Raw genomic sequence first — 20,328 nt, forward strand, 5'->3', positions numbered from 1 at the left:
CTGGCCCTCAGCAGATCCCACCACAGCTATCACAGGAGGTCAGGCAGCCCTCCTCCCTCCCAGCAGGATCCCCAAGAGCTCTATGGGAATACTTGCCTGAGCAGTACAAAAATACTTGCTGAGATCACAATTATTATTACCTTTTTTAACATCTAATATGAAAGGTTCAAACCAGAGCACCCATCAATTATTACTGTACCTTCTTGCTTAATTCTCCTTAATATGTTGATTTCTTGACTATGAAAAAAGATAATATACCTACTTCTTTGGCAGTAATTTGAAGATCTAGAGCCCAAGAAAAGCTGTTTAACAAAAAAGAATTATTAGCTAAGATTTTTAAAAGATTCAAAATATCACTGGAAATTCAAAGGACATCAACATTTAACATTTGCACTAATCAACTCATTATTGCATTCAAGGAAACACATTTTGCTTTCTCTATATTTGAGAAAATGAAATGTTCATTCAATGGAGAAAAACTTCCAAACTAATACTGGATCATTTCAATCTTTATGCCTGATAAGCATGAAAATGCTCCTCAGATCAACCCATCAAACAAGAACCTGCATCACCCAAGGAATTTGGATATTGTTAAATTTTATTTTATAGTACAGTGTTGGGCACTTTACGGTCACGTGGAATTCACCAAAAACTTCTACTGATGCCACAAACTTTGGAAGGAAAAAGAAAAAACAAACCACAGCACACATCACAGCTCACTTAATACATCTAGACAGTGCACTACTCACAGTAGTCTAAGGTCAGAATTACAGTTCTCAAGATGACTTTGAACAGTAGTCCAGAAGGTGCAAAAGCATGGAGTAAATTTGGCTCCAGTTTTGTTAAAAGGTCAGTAACTAACTAAATTTTCAAAACTGTAAGGACAATGCTGGTTGTTTGGTGTGTGAGTTTTTTTAATCTCAAAATTATCAATAAAATCTCAATGTATCCTGTACTTTATGCCTCTCTTTTAAGTATTAAAGATGCACAATAAGGGACATTACAGGGAATAGTTTTCAAGGGTCACCAAAAAAATGTTATAAAAAAAAAAATTAGAAGCATCAAGATTACATGGTGTCGCTTTGTTCCATGTCGAGGCATTTCTCATCATATCTGGCACAGATTTAAAATTAACAAACACAAACTGACAGTTTGCCAAACATCTAAGCATTTTAAATTGCTCTTCCTCCTCAAAAATCATGAAGTAACAGATGTGATGTGCATGTGTGCAAGCTGCACCAAGATTAGCTCTTCCACAGTGCTTTATTGCCTCATTCAAGTATATTAATTTAAAGAAGGTCTCAAGGAAAATCAAAGGTTAAAAGAAAATGTACATCAATATACAAAGAAATTAATTTACAAAAACTTAACAGGATACTGGCAACATTAGTAGATGTTTTAAGTAATGACTTATGATAATTATGGATGTCACAAACTAAATTCTTGTGGTCATTGCTGGTCCTGGTCCTGAAAAACAGTGCTTAACACCTCACCTTTTTTATGATTAACAAGTGATCAAAGCATAAACTAAATATCATAAATTCTAAGAGTTATCCTTACTTTAATTTAACCGGGTTTTACTTTTAAGAGTTACCTGCAACTACTGGTATGTGAAAATTGGCTTAGGCCTTATTATTCCTACAGAATGTGACATCCACAATCATTCCCAGTCACTAGAAATATACATTTGCCTCATTAGAATAGATTTCTTCATGTTTTTATCATACAACTGTATTTCAAAGTTACACGTAATTTTACACATTTCTAAAAAATACAATTTCATGAGTCTGCTTGAAAGCAGATGTGCACTACTAAATTACTTTGAAACAAGGGGTAATATTGCACAAAATTCAGTGAAGATTTGAAAGTCAACACATTTCCCCCTTCCAACCACGTTGCTCCCGTATTTTTAACAGAAAGAACATTAATTCACACAGAATCATAATAAATGTCAACATACTTGAACTCAACTTATTTTCCAAATGCTAATACTGTTACTGGATTCTAAATACAGGTGTTGTTAGTATTGAGCTAAGTAATAGTACATTTTAATTGAGTACCCTTTTCTACAGTACACCTTGGAGTAACTTCCAACTGTGTTACCTGCTTCATACCCCAGCCCAGCAGGGGATGGCAATGGCCCTGCCAGCTATGTGGGTTGTGGATGTCCCTCTAGCCTGAGGTGGCTGTGGACTCACCAGGAAACTCTAAAAGAATAAGTGAAGCAGATTTCAGAAAGACCTGTCAAGTACTTTCAACTGGCCACTGACTGAACTGTGGAACAGACATTACAAAACGGATCAAGGGAGGTTTTGCACAAACCAACCATATCATCCCTTTCCATTCCTTTAGTTTCAACACCCTGAGGACCATGAATTCTAGACCAGCTGTGGTCCATGCTCCTGGGGTGAAGATGAGGACATGTTCTCATCAGCTCAGATTCTGCTAACAAGCAAACAGAGACACACATGCCTAATGGCAGCAAAGAAGTTACTGAAGACAAGTCATACCACTATTCATATTGGTTTTGCTGGTGCAGTTATTTCTACATTCATTCTTCAAAGATTTACTGCAATACCATGGGAACAGACAGCCTTCACCATCCTGAGCTTTGCAATACAGAAGCTGTTTATTAGCCACATTTGTTTAGCCTGAAATTTCAGGCTGTTGGGAATAATACACTGGCTAGAGTCTCACAGCACCTGGACTAGAGGCTGGTGCCAAGGCAGGAGATGCTAACTTCTTGGAAATAAAGCTCCTCTTGAGCTCTCCCTGAGGAGTCAGGGAGGTCCATGGTTAGGGGTTCTTCCTGCAGGACAGGGTACAGTCAGGATCACACAAGGGGCATTTGCAAAAGGGCCTCATGCTGGCACTTGATTATTGCATGAAATGTTTCTTTGATGACTTACATGCATAGAGAAAGTATTTTAGATGCTCCTAGCAATTCTATTAGACAGCTGCACCAACAAAACATTGTTCTGTAGAACTGAGTATCATTGACTGCAGGTGGATAAGGAGAAGCTGTTTTAAACACCTGGGTTAACTGTTCTTTTGCCTAGACTTTACACTGGTTACAAGAACACGAGGTTGTAAACTAGCTCATCCTAAAACCTGAGAAGACATCTAAAACAGAATTTTAAGGTCTAAAACACTCTTCTAATAGATTGGGTGGGATTTTCAGAAGCACCCAGCACTTGTCTAAAACTCTGCCTGAAGTCTGTGTTACAATGCCTGAGAGGGGACTTCAGCCAGCGCTGAGAGTTTCTGATGATCCCACCCAAACAGCAGCAGCACCACTGAAATGCTAAATGACAAGGAAGGGTTCAGTCGACAACTTCTATGACAACTTCTACAACTACATTTTTTCTTCAGAACAAGTCTATTTTTCAGAACTACATGATGCCCAAAAATGTGAGATGGAAGAGCAAACCACTGCCTATTCTACACAGACTGCCCTCTGCATGCATAGAGGGTGGGTAGGGATCACCTCTGCATCCATAGCCCTTCCCTGGTATCTGCAGTTTTCCTCGTTTCATCTCTACACACGTGAATGGGAAGGCTCTGACTGGGACAACATATTATCCATTCTGCAAATCCCACAGGGATTTAACTCCACAGGCAGCATTACTTTTACCTACAAGACTGAGCTGGAACCACTGTAACTGAGTTAGAACTGAAATCTGGAATTCTTCCAAGTTACTGTCTCTCCTGTGGACTTCCAGGCTCTGCTTCACCACTCTGCACTGGAAGAATCCAGGAATCCCTTTGTCTTTCCACTGCCCTTACTTTTTGCTCCCAAACCAGATGAGTGATACGGCTCATTTTAGGCAGACATCTATGCAAAATAAATGCAAAAATATTAATCTTGAGTCCTGGTTTGACTTTCAACATCGGAAATTTGTTCCTATGTGTAACTAACAGACCAAAAAGCTTAATCAAATAACCTGGTATCTCCCTTAAACAGGAGAAACAGGAGGATTTTTGAGATCCTGAAGAAAAGACATGCCTCTGAAGAAGACCACAGGAGCTCTGACTGAGCAGAATTCAGTTCTCACCAGAAGCTGGTGATCCATGTTGATGATTTTCAAAGACACTAGAAGGATTTCCACAACTAAAAAGCATACAAGTATAAAACTTGCAAAGTACTGGACCTGGAAAATTTATCTTAATATAGAACCCACTGTGGTACTAAAAATATGGCATATGTAGCCAACAAACAATTTTATATTATCACAAGGACAGAGAACAAGAGTGTTGAACCAGAAATATGAGTTTGGACTCTTATCTATTTGGTAACTGGCAATTCTATTCAAATAAGGCACAAATATTAGCCTTTTTAAAAGATCACTGATAGTAAGTGGAAAAGATCCTATATATTACACAGTAAAAAATGTACCTACAGTTAAAATCAACATATATATAAGACAAAGCTATTTCTGAACCCATACAAGGTTCAAAACCAAAAAAGACATATTATTTAATGATTGTAAACAAACTATGAGCTTTGTAAATAGTAAGGAAACAATGCAGCATAAGCACAGAAACATTTTGACTGAAATTAAAATAATTCTAAATTGAATGTTACATCTTCTATTAAATCTGTTTACTTCTTTTCTGCCTGCATTTTCACTCCATGAAGCAGTGAATTATTACTACAATGCCTCAATTTTGAAAGATTCCACTATCAAACTTTCAATTTTATGATCCTTATAAAAACTTAAGAATACTGGCAGTCTCACATGGCTTCCATATTTATTCCACAAAGGTGAAAATGGAACAACCTATGTGATCATTTGTTCAGTATCAAACCCTCATGTAAAGCCAGTAAGATTTATGCCTGTATTAGACAGTAAGTTTTGAAAACCATTTTCTGGCAGCATTCCTGGACTTAGGTGTTTGATGGTTTTTAAAGTAATAATGGCCATAATTTCTGGGTTTTTTTCTATTTTCTTCCTTAAAACATTGATACTGTTTACTAACTTTAATAAATGAAGGAAACAAAGCAACTTAGATTGCACCATGGATAGAAACATCATGTGAAGTGCAGAGGAAAGGAAAATTTGAACTTTGAAATTCTCACCACAAAATGCAAGGAGATGAATGAGAAGGAGTGAGAAGTGCTACAAGAACAAAAATCTGTGTATTGCCTACTGCAGCACCATGCTTGGGCAATGTTTACTACCCACAAGGGAGAAGAATGCCCTCAAGTCATTAATGCCAGCTTTAAACAATGAACCATCAGGTTACTCTGGAACTTTTTCATCTGAACAGCGCATGAGCCACTTGGCTTGACCCACTTGGAACACTGAGAGTGAAGATTTTAATTATTTTTATGATACTTTTGATTTCTAATAGTGCAAAATATTTTGCCAAGTAACATTTTTTGTTATTGCAAAAGTTCACAACATATCATGTTGATGCACAAGAGGAAACCAAAGAATAAACAAATAGTTTGGAGTACAGAGTTCTGGATGTACAACTGCTAACTCTGGAACACTGAGATTCTCCAGCAATGCAGATGCCCTCCAGAATGTTCATGGCTTGATCAGACACACATATTTTGGCAAGATTTTCACTTTTACTATGTTTTAGCTTTGTTGCACTGATTAAAAAAAGTTAATTCTGGAGGCTCATCCTCAGTGGCAAGTACTGGCCCAGCCCTTCTCATTCTGGAGCAAGATGAAATTTATGAAATTTTGCACTAAGCCCAGGTCTCACTCTACTGAGCCTCTCTGGTGAGATTCCAAACAGTGCCTCTGCCATGCCATGGAGCAATTCCCTTAGGTCAGCTACCTTGTAAGAAAGCAGCCAAAAACCCCCTTTCCATTTGTGTCAGGAAATGGAAAATGAATTAATAAATCTCAGTGAGGCAACTGATATGAAACTCTGCTACAAACTACTATTAAGGTACTAAAGTACAATCTGATCCAAATACCAACCCCAGGAATGTGCTCATTCAGGCCTAGGCTGAGATTAACAGAAATCATTCATGACAAAGAGGGAAAGAAAAAAGGTTTCATGACTTAGAAGAGCAGCAGAACATTCTTCTCAGGCAGAGTTCCTTTTATACCCATGTGCTATTTCTACCAACTTTACCACAAATACCCCTAAAAGCTGACAATTCCAGTCTGCTGAAACTGATTAAGTGTCTCTTCTGTCCTAAGTTGTTGGGATATGTATGGTGAGATGGAAAAAGAAAAGACAAAGAAAATTTTAAAGAGCTGCTTCATAGAGTATCAAAAATGTTCAGACTTTAAATATCCAAATATTTGTCAGGAATACTGCCAGAAGGAGGACAAATTCTTGTTCTAAATACATTATACATCAGGACCATTTAGTCTTCTTCACTGAATTTAGAATGAAGTTTTTGGTTGTCCAACTTGACTAAAATGAGAGTTGGACATATGCAGTCTCAAACTGAATCTATAAATTTTGCTTTCTAGTGTTACAAATCAGGCACAAATTAGTTTTCCAACTATTAAACTGCAGAAAATAAAAAAATAATATAAATCTATCAATTCCACTTACACTTTCCTTTCTGAGAATTTTTAGGTGAATTAGTCTACCTAGGGAAACTGATAATGTGTTTTTAAAGTGTCTTAGTTGTAAACAGAATAATAAACGTCACATTATAATTCAGCACTTCATGTACTTTATAGAAGAGAGAAAACCACGTGCTACCTTTTTGAAGTCTGGAAGACAGAGCCACAGTTTTAGTCTGGAGTAAGTTCCAAGTTATAGTCACAAGAAATTCCTTAATCTATAAAAAGTCTCCTTTCCTCCCCCCACCTTTGCTGAAGCAAATTCCTGCCATGGAAAATCATTATTGCTGTTTTGTAGATTTGCATTCATCTTCTAAGACAGTTAAACCCCTTCTCAAAAGATTAAGGCAATTATTATTCATTACAAATATTAACATTTGTACATTTCAGACAAATCAGATTGCTTGGTTCATTTCATGCTAATGGGATTAACATAGTACCTTCAAAACCTGGCTACCTTTAGGTGACACCCTTGGCTGCTTAGAGGAAGCAAATGCTAGGAAGCACCATACACTTGCTGTATTTTAAACATAGAGACTAACTAGTACCTGATTTGAGAGTGCATTCATACATTTAGTTCCATTTCATGGACCTAACTACAGCCAACAAATGAACTGAGTAAACGTAGAAGCGGACGTCCAATGGCAGAAAATGCATACTCAACTGAAGAGAATTATTTTTATAACTGAAGATCTCTTATTCCTTTTCATTTTTTTGGTTATCATCTTACATGGAGTTACATGGAGTCCTGAGTAGTCTCCCTTTAACATCTGATGGGAGTCAAGTTTCTCTTTTCATACTTTTCTTACGTTTTATTTCCACTCCTACTGCTGGATAAGCTATCCTTTGAAATATTTAAACCATAGTGAAAAGCAGAATTCAGTTTACATAATGACACCACTTCTTGAAGAAGTCCACCTTCTTCTGGAGTTTCATCTCCTTCCTTCCCACCTTTCTCCCAAGGGACCAGAATAGATGGCTGTTGAGCAAGACCTGCTGGGAGCTGATCTTCTGAGGTATTGCTTAGTGTTTCATTAGGCTTTGCATCCTGACAGGAAGAGAAGCCTGCTTTGAAACTTTCTAGGGAAGTAAACTGGGCACTTGGTCGTACTGGAGACAGGGATGTCAAACTAGTGGTCTCCATCTTGTCAGTAGTAAAGGTTTTGCCACTCTTTGCTTCTTCCATCCTTGAGAGAGATTCTCTCTGGCCACCAGAAGAAACTTGCTTCCTTGGTGATGGGGGTAGCTGCTTCCCATGGAGGACACTGTCATCCTGGCCAAGGTTCCACTCTGCCTGGTCATTAGCACTGCTGCAGAGCAGGGTAAGGTTGCTCTCACTAGGTGCATTTGACTTGTTCTGAAAGAAAAAACATGTGTTCATAGTTAATGTCACAAGAAACATCTCTACACTGGTATTTTTGAAACACAAGTACTGGAAGGGATTTCGTATGTTCCTAAATCATGGATTCCCTTTGGGGCTCAGCATTACAAAACAACTATCCCAGACACAATGCAAGGCCAAGTGTTTTTACATTTCCTCACAGAACACTGTCTCTTAGCCTAAGGACTGCCTCTGATACCACAAAGAGGAAGGATTTCTGTCTCCTCTGTCCATTCAGTCTTGGCACAAGCAGTTTTGACAGCGAACAAAGACACACTTTTCTCGTTTGTACCCATAATATGAGAGAGAGGGGGACTAAAACTAAAACCAGATGGCATTTCCTCTTTGCTTCAGTAATTAATTATACCAATTTTCAATATTAAAGTTTTTTGGTCAAACAAAACCGGGCATTTTATTAATCTAACCCCTGTGTGACACTCATAATATAAAATTTTACAAGCTTTATAAATATTTGCATCAGTATTTGCTGCTCCAGTAACAAATCTTCTACTATAGGATCCCTTTCAGCAAAAGTAAGTGTTGGACAGCTGACATGCGCTGGAATTCAAAAACACTAAGCTTTTTTGGCTAATACCACAGCAGTGACTTGGTGAAAGTTTTAAAACTGTAGGCAAGCAGTGTGTTTACACTAAAGGACCAGTGCAACTCTACCTAAAATAAGAACAAGGAGCCCTCTTAGAAAACTCTGGAGTACTATTCTAGCAGTGTTTCAGGTGCAATTACCACCTGGATCCCATGACTTAAATCAAGAAGGAAATATCATCGTATCACTATGACTAGTCTCAGTCTACAAGGTGAAAAATGCCTTTTAAACCACATTAAAAAATCCCAAACCAGCTCAAGGCATATCAGATTTAACAGAAAAAAATTATAAATATAGTATTAAACTATTTGATTAAGTAAATTACTATACTGTTCACAGCTCTCTATGTGGTTACTGCTTTAAGGAAAAATATGCTCCAAGATGACTTAGTAACCTGGAGAATTTCTTGGCTGGTGAGAAACCATCATGCAGTGGCCAGCATGAGTGTACTGTTATACAGCCCTAGGAAGAGACATCAGCAATTCTAAGAACTGTGCTGCAGTGTCTGAGCTGTATGTTGTTCATTCCACAAGTGCAGGATTCCACTGTAAATGGACCTGGGTTGGTTTTTAAATGAAAGGAGAAGACTAACCTCAGTCTTGTAATCAATGTCATCCATTGATCTGAAGAAATCCAGGCTCTTTGCTCCTGAGAGTTTTCCTTGATCTGAACTGTGTGTGCTCAGCGTGTCCAGAATCTCTCCAAGCAAGTCCATTTCTCCTTGATGATGAGTTATTCCAGTTTCACCAGAACCATCACTATCATAAAAGTAAGCAGAAGCTTCTTCACTGTCCTCTGATGATAACCTGAAAACAAAACTTTTCCATCAGATAGAAACATAAAAGCCATTTCATTATAGCCACTTCTGAAAGCACATAGGGGAATACATTTCAAGAGCTCTGAATGGGAACATCAACCTGGAATATCTTTCTACTCAAGAATTTTCCTGAGCACAGATATATGGCATTGAAGGAGATGCAGTTACCATTAGCTGCCTCCTAGCCTAGCCAAACATTTTGTTCTAGTGGCAAGACTGCTACTGCTACTCTTCCTCCATCACATGGGCAGATTTACTGAAGTACTGCCTATCTGCAAGGACAACTGGTGCTTTTGTCTCTTATTTCCTTTCTTGTTCATTGCAATATCTTTACCTCAGACCCCCATTCTACCATGGTCTTTTTCTACCTCTGTCTATCAGTACTGCTACAAAGGCTGTTTTTCATGGCCCACTGTTTTCATTATATCCTTTTAACATTTCACTAGCTTCATCTTCCCTACTGTATCACAGCTTAAACTGCTTGATTTTGCTTTCAATGTCCTTTCTGGTTTATATCCAGATGTTCATCATCAAAAATCAACTCCTCAATTCAGAAAACACCTCAATTCAGCTTAAGCCTCAAGTTACACGTTTCTTTTAGTTCTCATATAGGAAGACCTCAATATAAAATCCCCAAGACATTATATGTCTTTCAGACACTTCAAAAAATGTCCCATTGTCAGGGCTACAACACAAGCCTTAAAGAATAGATTGGCTGAGGTCACTCCCCACCATGTTGATGAATATTTTGCTGTTTCTTTGTGTATTTCTTTGTGTATGTAGTCTTTTTATCTGGAGGCTGTGAAAACTGAGGATTATGTCAAGCTCTTCTGGACACTATAAATAATGAAAAGATATAATAGCCTTTCCCTCTTTTTAAAGCAGATTTAAATCCTAAACTACTTGACATTATCTAGATCAAGAATTGAGCTAGCAGCCTGGACAGGAGAAAAATGTGTCACTTGAACTCCACTTTGCTGAATAACACTTGTTACCCTCTCTGCTATACATACATAACCCATCCAGACAGGCTTCTTACTTGCTTGTTCTCTCAACTTCATCATCTTCATCTTCATCCAAGGTATCATCCTGGTTACTGAGGCGCTGGTTGAAACGAGTCTGGAGGAAGGACAATTAACATTATAATTCTGTTTATTTTTTCTGTTTCAGCATTACTTATCTGGAGACCAGCTGCCACTTTACTCATTAGGGTTTCTGAGCACTTGCTGAGAAAAACCACATATTGATCAAATCTTGTAAAGGCTGCTCCAAGTCCTCAAGCATCACCAATTAAAGAGAACCATTTCTCTTCATGGCCCCCCTTCCTTCTTTATGCAAAGCCTGGTGTGCCTTATTATTTATGCAAAGCACTGATTAGCAGAAGACTGGATATTGGAGGAAAAGCATTACTCAAGTCCAGCAGCTACCCTTTCTTGAAAGCACATCACAAAAAGCACCGTGGTTTAATACTTTCTGGTAGAAATATTTGCCAAGCTTTGGTTCATGTGGTCTACTGAGCATGAGGAAAAACTGACTTTTGAAGTAGCAAATACAAAGGAAGTTGGGAGTCTCATCATAAAGCTACATTTATGTTATGGTGCTGTACAGGATTGCAGAGTAAATAATATCCAGTTCAGGAACTTTGCACTAGGAATGTCTTTGTGCAGGATAATTTACTATGGATTACAATTAATTCCAACCCAGTGCACACTCAGTGCACCCCAAGAGGACTTTGCATGGTGGAGCTGGTATGCTGTAAATTCACACGTTTCTGTACAGAGTACTCACCTATTACATCACATTATTAGTCAGCAAACAAAAATAGTCTAAAAAAATTCCACAATAATTGGAAAAAAGTCTCTATCCTGACCAGAACATTTAAATCAGGAATTTTAATCACTTGTACTCTGCAAATGACTGTCTTCAGGACTATACAACTCTCATACTTGTTTTGTATCAAAAACTTTTTATATAGGAAGTTTAACTATACTGGCAATCAATGCACTGAAGATATTGTGAACCATGGATAACCACTAATAATTTAATTTAATTCCATATGGATGGAATTTTTACAGAGGGAAAACAGCATAAGCTAACTTTGAGGAAAATCATCCACAAGTAAGAAGTGCTACTGCCCACATCTCATCATGCAGTTCACCAAATGCCTAAACCTGCAACCAGCCCCTGATGGGGAAGAAATATGGCCTTAATTTCAGACTACAAGGAGCTTGAAAATCTCGTACTGTGAGGATTTCAGTATGTTACCTATTACAGATGTTGTCAGCGTTCTACAAATACCAGGACGCTCTCTGTAACTCCCCCCACCCCCCCATTATTTACAGGAATGTCTCAGAATTCACTCTTTAGAGACTGAGACATTTTTTCTGTTCAACAAGAGAGAATTTAATTAAAGCAGCAAGTTTTGATAACACTTTCCACAGTTCTTTGCCCTCAAAGAGGAAACACATGGTTCTTTATGTGTTAAACCAAGTTAATAGTTGACGGAAAATGAGAGAATTATTAGAGTATTACAACCCATCAAACAACCCTAACTAAGATTCATTCTGAGCAAAAGGCATAGGATGGAATGCAGAGAAACAAACTATTTCTAACTCCTTCATATTTTTGTGAGTTCATAGTGTTGTTCCCACCATTGTTGCAAGCAATCACTCTCCTGTTGTAAGTAAAGGGAAGTGAATCCCTCTGGTAACTGATACTGGTGATTGGTTATCTTACTGATCCCTGTCACAAGCACAGTCACTGGTTCTGGTTTAAAAGTTGAAGCTTTAAGTCCTTATCTTCACTGGGAAAATTGAAATACTTTGATTTGGTAACACTAGAAATTTTGGTAACACAGAATTTTCCCCAAGAAAATTCTGACACGACATTCATTGTAATTCAAGCTCTAACCTGGAACTGGCTCCTGGAGGGCAAAATCCTGTCTGCCTCTCTCACTTTCTTTTGAATTGGCATCAAAATTAGATGTTGCCATCACATGTACTCCTACTAACATAAATATGAGATTTTGCAGGGAAGAAGATTTTTTTAAATGTTGAGAAGTTGCAGAAAACAAAATGGAAGCTGACACTTGTTCATCTGTAGAGGAATTAACTCTGCCAATGGAATAAAATTCTACAAGGTAACACTTGCTGATTTGCTGAAATAATAAATAATATTTCAAAGAGGACAGATATCAAGCTTCAAGAAAAAAAGGGGAAAAAAGGAAAAAAAGTTGTGTCTTTGACAAACAGGAGCTGAATAAAATTAAGTAGAATCAGCGAACAACGCAGGCATTGCAGTGACCCCTCAGAACATCAATGACCAGTAATATGCAAGTGTGTGAGTGAAAGTACGAATAATCATATAGAGAAATGTAACAGACAAGTTGATAAATCTAAAACCTCCCTCCAAAACAAGAACTCCTAGCTCCTGATGGTCAAACTCTTTGAAAAAAATATTTTTGTTACCAATTTAAATGATATGGGCTATACTATAAAATTATACAGGGAAACTTTCAACAACTAAACCAAATAAAATGGGATTTACATACAAAGGAAAAGATATGGGGGAAGGGAAGGAAAGGAAAATATCTGGCTGTAAATAACAACCTTCTCCAGCATTTACTGCTCTGTGAGCTAACCACGGAGACAACAAGCAACACATGTTTTTGAATAGGTGACTTTCCTTTAGGAGCTGTAATAAAAACGACTGCAAGGGAGGGGTATGTCCAGACTACTTTGCAAAGAAAGAAAAAGAAAGAAAGAAACCCTTAATAAATTTCAAAAGGAGAGCCATAAAACTTTTTCAATGCTCCGCTAGGCAAAGTGACAGAGTATGTGCACCTGCAAAAGCTGTCAGAGTCATTTAAGAAGTCCTTCCATTACTGACGTACCCTGCTGTTTGCAGTTATTTAAGCTTTTAATTTCTGTCTTTTCTGCATTTTGAAGTGTGTAACCTTTTTTATACCCCTTTATGAAAAAAGGACAGACTTCTGCTTCCTTCCTGATTAGCATTCTAATAACAACCAGACCATTTAAATTTATTACCACCAGAAATGATATGGCAACAGTCCTTTCTTGCTGCACCAGAACTTTATAAAGTCTTAATAGACTGCTGTCATGTTTATTTCTATAAAATAAAGGAACAAACTTCTTTAAAGTACCTGGTTGTTTTGCTTCTTCCAAACAGTTCTGCTTAGATATTAAATATATTACTTAATGTATTTACTTTATATCATAACAAGAACAGGGATTCAGCTTTTGCTGTTTCAAATTTCTCACATTTTCCTGCACATGGCATCTCTCATCTCGCTTGGAATGTAAGAGCTGAGCACACTTAAACACAAGCTCATGTTCTCCACAAGCTGGTGTGAGGCTATATATCCTTTTTTTATTCACCATATCCATCCTCTCTGGTTGCTGCCCTGCTTCAAAATCTCCTTCTGCAAGTAGTCTGCAGCCTATACAGACCTGATCCAATGCTGATCACTGAAATAAGGAAAATGAGCTAACAGTATAAATACAGTAGAACCAAATAAAGGGAGACTCAGTCCTTAAACTGTTCTCTTCTTCTTGCTGGTAGCCTCACAAAATGTACTACTTTGGAAAAAAAATGCCAAAATACATGAATGCGAAAAAGGATTTAAATGTAAGATGGTTATATTCTTGATTGGGCATGAAAGTCAATCTTTGAAATGTCAGCTTTTTATATAATGCTAGACCTTTCAGATGTCCAGCTTTTGGTAATGAGTGTGTATTGATTGATACTAAGGCAGGAAGTTTAACAAGGCTGCTGCTATTAATTACACTCAAAGTGAAAAACAAATAATCTTTTGATAAATGGCAGCACAAATACAATTTCACATTTACTGGCTACTCAATACATCAACACATATAAAGTTTCAAAAAAAAAAAGAAAAATATATACCATGGTTTAAAACTGTGAAGTACTGCTTCCTTTTTCTTAAAAATTTAAAGATTATTCATTCAGCATGAGAAAAAAAATAAATAAAACCCCACTGTTATTTATGATTCAGTATTTTATTTTACCCATCCTCCTCTACAACCAAATCACAGACATAATTATGGCTCCATCCAGCAGGGAAGCAAAAGATCTTTCAATCAGACTTTCCAGTAAAGCACAACTTGTCGCCTTCCTTTCCGGTTAAACACTGTGACCTAAAGCCATGACTCACAGGAAGGTACTCCTCATTACACTCCCCCTGAGCTGAGACTGATGAAAGAAGAGGGAAAGCAGAGACAGAAAAGAAGTACAGATTCTAATCAAGAATGCTCTGATATCAGAAAACTGTCCTGGATATAAATTAAATAGATACTACCAGAAATATGTGTATGGGCACAGTGCTTTGAAATGCCAAGTACACTTTAATGTCACAGAGATCTCCAGTGACTATTGTACAGTTATAGGAAACCCTAATACCTCTGCTGAGGTAGGATTTATTATAAGTACAGATGATAAATTTGTTGAGATACTTAGTCACAGATAGCACATGTAATTACTTTTGTTCAGAATTACTGTGGTGAAAAATGAACAAGCTCTCAGCTCCCTACCATTTATGCACGCTAGACTCCTGAACCCAGGTATCATTTGAGAATTGTGTAATGCTTCTCTCCCTTTTTAACAATTCATCATACCTCCACAAATATTTTTTCAGAATAGTTCTGTTTTGCTCCAAAACAACAAGCAACCTTCCAGTTTCCCTGTGGAATTGCAATCCCTTTTTATCCTCAGGAAGCCTGAGGTCCCACACTGCCCAGAGTGAGGCACCACTTCCCCACAGCCAAACCCAGCTTTTCTCAGTGGCACCGAGGATATTCTTAGCACCCCCTCCCGTTTTCAGCTGATGATGCACCGTGGCACCGTGCCACACACCATCCTGGCTGCAGGGAGTGCACCATCCCTCCACTTTCATTGGCAACAAGCACGAGTGTTAGTCTTTTCAAAAAGGATGTGGAGATTTGCAGTGCCATTTGCAACAACCAAAGCCAGCAGCTCATTTTTTTTTGTGCGTGATTTTAAGAATCAGATTCACCAGGCAGAATTTGCAGTTACAAGAATGGAGAAATATATCACTTATTTTCCCTTTTCTGATGGTGATTAATGTCCTAATGTCCACTCAATGATTAGATGGATGGAATATTACAGAATGGAGGACTCAGAGGGTCACAGTGGACAGAAGAGCAGGAAGATAAGGGAGAATGTGTGTCAGAAAAGAAAAACTAATCAGTGTCCAAAGCCATACAAATGTTTATATGAACAAAACCAGAAAAAGGAACATGGATTTGAGGTAACAAGAAAGTCAAAAGATGTGGGAGTAACTCAGGTGCACAGTGTGGGACTTTGGTGAACCAGGACAGTTGCAAATCCAGTTTATTTGGCTGAAATGTGCTATTTGATACAATTCTTAAGCAGATAAAAGAGAGACTACTGGTTAAATTGCTCTTTTGGGTAAAATGTGCATCATACCCTTACATCAGCAGAACTGTCTCATGCTACAGTCATTGCTGAGAGCACCAGTTGCTGATCACGTGTGACTTTCTCAGAAGAGAACCTATCAAAAATACATACATTAAAATGGACAATGTGGATGTGATGGTAAACACAAACACCCTACACATCCAGACCTCAGCAGCACCAGCCCTGTCCATCAGACCAATGGACTGTGGAAGATCCTATTTGAGGGAAGTGCCATAGGAAGCTTGAAAACAGACTAATCATATTTGCAAAGAAAAACAGACTGTGCCTTGGAAATACTGACTCTAAACACATTTCCACACTGCCTAGGATTCCAAGCAGAAGAATTAACAACGAGGAGTCCCTCCTCCTGTTTGACACCAGTAAGGGTCTGCTGCTCAACAAATAAGGTCTTTCTCTAAAAGGTGCTGTGGAATTTGGCTGGCACTTGGAGTTGGATGTTACTGATTTCAGCTATTTTTGGGCCCAAATTCGACAATTAGAAGCAAGACAGAAGCATCATCAGGATGCAATTGAGATTCTAGGTGGGCTGAGCTGCCCTTCAGTCATGCCCCTCTCTCCACTCACTGCAGAAAGAGCCTAAGGCAGCACTGCTGCTAACTGCAGCATTTCAGCAGTATCTAAAATTAGACAGGCTGAATCTGGACTCTCAGAGATGCTGAGATCCCTGCAGGAAAGGATTTTCCTGTTTCTTCTGTTTCTCCCTCCTTTTGCCTCCAGACAAACTTTTTTCATTAATTGAACTTCTTTATTCTTTTTTTTTTTCCATTTGTAGGAATATAGAGAGGAAGAAAATGCTAGGGAACATAGAGTATTAGAGCTGAAGATTTAGATGTAAAGTGGTGCTCTTCAAACCTTCAAGACACAGGTTCCAACTGTTGTCTGATGGCTCTCCTGGCTCCCTGGTTTAGTGGAGCAAAACTCTGACTCGTGGAAGACAGAAGATACACAGCAAAAGAAAGTAAAAGATACCACTGCTAAATTAAGATGTCGATAAATTCTCCTGATGAAAAAATTAATCTGGTTATTTCAATTAAATTCTGAGGACAGAAAGGTTCACCCAGTTTGAAGATACTCTGTGAGAGAGCATTTTTCTCTGAGATTCTTCAGAGAAAGGAAACAGTGCTACACATACTAGTATAGTTCATTTGTTTGCAGAAGAAAGACCCTCTGAAAAGCTGCATTTCTATTTATTATAAAACTTAAAGAGGAGGGCTACAATAGCCAGGAGAAGTATCTACAAACTTTTTGTTTGTATAAATTTTTCTTTGAGTAGGATAAATCAGAGGTAGATATGCTGATGACTTTGCCCTGAAAAACCAAGCATTCCACAGGGTGACAAAAAATTTCAGAGCCACTTCCTGACCATTACCCCATCTATTTTTTTGTTAAATTAAATTGGAATCAAGGTAATTAGTGAAGAGATTTCTCAATTGATTTTCTCAATTGATTTTTACAGCAAAAGGCCAAGAACAGTGGCTGACAGTGGTTTATGGGTGCAGAACAAACAGTACAGCTCTGGTGAGGACAGTCACTGTCCCTGTTCAGTGGGAAGCAGGGACAGGTTTCAGCAATCCTGCAATTACACCTCTGCCTGGGAGCTTCTATTCCCTGTTCCTGAAAATAGTATCATGCATGATACATAAAAGCATGTGAACACTTAATTTGCACAAAATCCAGGGGCAATTTCACTTAACACAAATAAAGGAAATACCCCTTGATTGTAAGAGGTCTCCATTGCGGCAGGCAAGGCTTGCACAGGCAGAGTATCCCGGTGCTCTGCCACTTTGGAAAGGAACAGGAGCCACAAGAGGGCACTCTCGTAATCTGCAATTTGAATTTTGACAGCCTAGCTTTTTCATTTTTAATTAAAAGGAAATCTGACTGTTTTGCAGAATGAAGAGATCTTACTTGACACAATAAGACAAAAGATTTTTCTCCAAATTAAAGGAAGCTAATGGTAATTTCAATATTTTCACATTACACCACATTAGCTAAAGAAACAGAATTTACTGATCAACTGATGCTTACTTCAAAACTGTATTTTACAGAAGCAAAATGTGACTTACATTAAAAACTAGCTCATACTGTTTATGACATCTTTCAATTTATAATATTTCAGTCAATGAGGGTGGAAGAAACCTCCAGCAAGAGAATCAGTGTTATTTGTGGTTGGTAGTCATAGATGTGATCTCAAGCACATTGTCAGAATACAAATACAGGTAAATGTACTTAATCAGATTTATGTTTGTGAAATCACTGTGGGACTGACTGCGGATATTTTTTCTAAAAGACATTCAGTCATCTTATACAGAATATGTACATTCAGCACTACATTATCACAATCTCCTTTCTTATTTTTCAGGAAAAATAAAAACTCTTCAGAATAGCCCTCTTTTCAGAATAGCCACTCTCATCACCTTTTTCAGGTTAGGAGGGTAATCAGTTACTAGAAGTCCTTTGTAGCTAATGATTATGTCATTTATTTTACTGGCCATTGTAGGGATATTGATAAATGGGGCACTCCTGAAGGTAAGGTTATTCTGAACACATCTTCCTGCCTGACACTTGCTGTGTTTGTTGAACAGATGCCAAGCACACCTACTGCAAGCTGAATTATATATTGTATAGTCTCTAGGACATACTTCAATAAAAGTGAAAAAGCTCCATTTGCAATACTCTTTAAAAAAGGAAAGAAAGAAAAAATATAAAAAACTCTCTTCTCTTTGAGAACATCAAGAAAAAAGTTTTGTCTAACTTGATTTTTATTTAAAGTGTTTTAAAAACCTTCTTAGACACTCTATTTGGATTCTGCAAAGTCATGGTGAGTAGTTCACCTGGTATCTTCAATATAGGAACATTTAAAGCAGTGCTGAGACACAGTGATTGGTAAATCCACCCTTAGAAACAACATGCCTATTTCCATTACAGATGGAAAGTAGTAGGTGCCTAAAGGTACAGGTAGAACATACATTTTCTGAGTGACAAGGGGCATTGCTAATTTAATAACTGCAAAGGGAACTGGTAGTACTTATTTGGTATTCTGCTAATCTTCCAGAGTGTTTTATTTGCCATGAAATACATTTTGACTGTTGAGATCCTGACATGGTCTAAGCTACCCCAACACCTGATGTAATAGTAAAATTACAAAGATCATATTAATGAAATCAAACAGATCTTCCTGGCATTCAAAGCAGGATCATAATAAACATGCTCTCTTTTTAATTATATATTAATTTGGAACAACTTTACAAAGCTCCTATTGCATTTAGGTCCCTGTGTATCCAGAAATCTGCATTACCTGGGAGCATAACATGGCACAGAATTAAAAGAGATTATGCAAATACTGAATGCTCCATAGTCTAAAATATGCCCTGCTGTACCTTGCTCATCAACAGCTAAAGGAACTCAGTGGTTTCACTCACAAGATACTGCAAATAGAGCCTAAGCAATCTCATGCTTGCATTAACTTCTATTTCAAAAATTTTAGCTGGTGATTTCTTGTATCTTCTACATTCCTAATTAATGTAAGAGATGAAACATATCCGAGACACATTATTAGCTCTAGGCATGAAACAGTTAACAGCAGTACGCATGCCAAGGTTTTAATAAGGCTTAACAATAAAAAGCTTCAATCCTCCACTTTCACTAGATTTTGTTGTTGTGGTTTTCCCTTGCTTAGGGCAATCCATCTGTTAATGTTGACTTGCAGTATAGCTAAGCTCACACATGTCTGAAGAGCCTAGAACAGCGAACCTGAGCAGGAGCAAGCTCAGATGAACACTGCAGAGAGGGAACGGCTCGTCTGGGCACGGATTAATTGTGCGCACACGCGCACGCACGCGGGCACCAACCAGTGCACTCCGCTCCAGCTTCTAGGAAACACTTTCAAAATGCAAATTACAGGAGGGCAAGCCGAGCGCTTCAGTTTGCAATAACACATTTAATTATTTATCCTCTGGTTAGGTTTTGACAGCTATTTTAGATGCTATAATTTTTATTTTTTTTAATTTACTGCTGATTTTTCTTAAGCCTATTGCCAATCTGGAAAAGAAAAAGTACAATAAAGCCACTCTGACAGCAGTGATAAAGCTTAGTAAATATTCATTGTTAAAAATGGCTCCGCACTGTGACCAGTGCTGGTATTCTCCCTGGGCCAAACTGGCTGTGTTTTCAATAAAACCAGAGAAGTATCCTTTCCCTTGAGCCCTGTTAGGCTGAGGCTGCAGTTGGAACTGTCATCCTCACACAAAAGCAGAGGGGCTGGGTATTACAAACGCAAAGCCTAATTGGGAGATCTTCATGGCTGTACCCTTGACATTTATTAAAGCCTCATCAACAAAACAGGAAATAACCATACTAATTAGCAGACCCATATACAAACTCCTGCTTGCTGGGGTAAAAGCAGACTCACTTCCTATTGTAAAGGAAACGTTCTCTCAGACCCCCAAATCCTGTTATGAACAAATTTTTAAAATTATATTTTTCA

The 20,328-nt window shown here is 37.9% G+C and overlaps 1 protein-coding gene across 2 annotated transcripts in view; it reads right to left on the reverse strand.

Moving 5' to 3' along the window:
• Nucleotides 1-580: 580 nt before the first annotated feature.
• DENND1B (DENN domain containing 1B) overlaps nucleotides 581-20,328 on the reverse strand; it is a 151,272-nt gene continuing 131,524 nt past the window's right edge. For both annotated transcript variants that reach the window (XM_071436022.1, XM_071436023.1), the window contains 3 exons: nucleotides 10,384-10,463; nucleotides 9,120-9,333; nucleotides 581-7,899 (listed from right to left, as the gene is read on the reverse strand). In XM_071436022.1, coding sequence (XP_071292123.1) covers nucleotides 7,348-7,899; nucleotides 9,120-9,333; nucleotides 10,384-10,463 — 846 coding nt within the window. In that variant the 3' untranslated portion in view covers nucleotides 581-7,347. The remainder of the gene's footprint in view (nucleotides 7,900-9,119; nucleotides 9,334-10,383; nucleotides 10,464-20,328) is intronic.

This window comes from Agelaius tricolor, unplaced genomic scaffold (assembly GCF_023055355.1).
Source record: "Agelaius tricolor isolate 1412-34295 unplaced genomic scaffold, bAgeTri1.0.p SCAF_11, whole genome shotgun sequence".
NCBI classification, from domain to species: Eukaryota; Metazoa; Chordata; class Aves; order Passeriformes; family Icteridae; genus Agelaius; species Agelaius tricolor.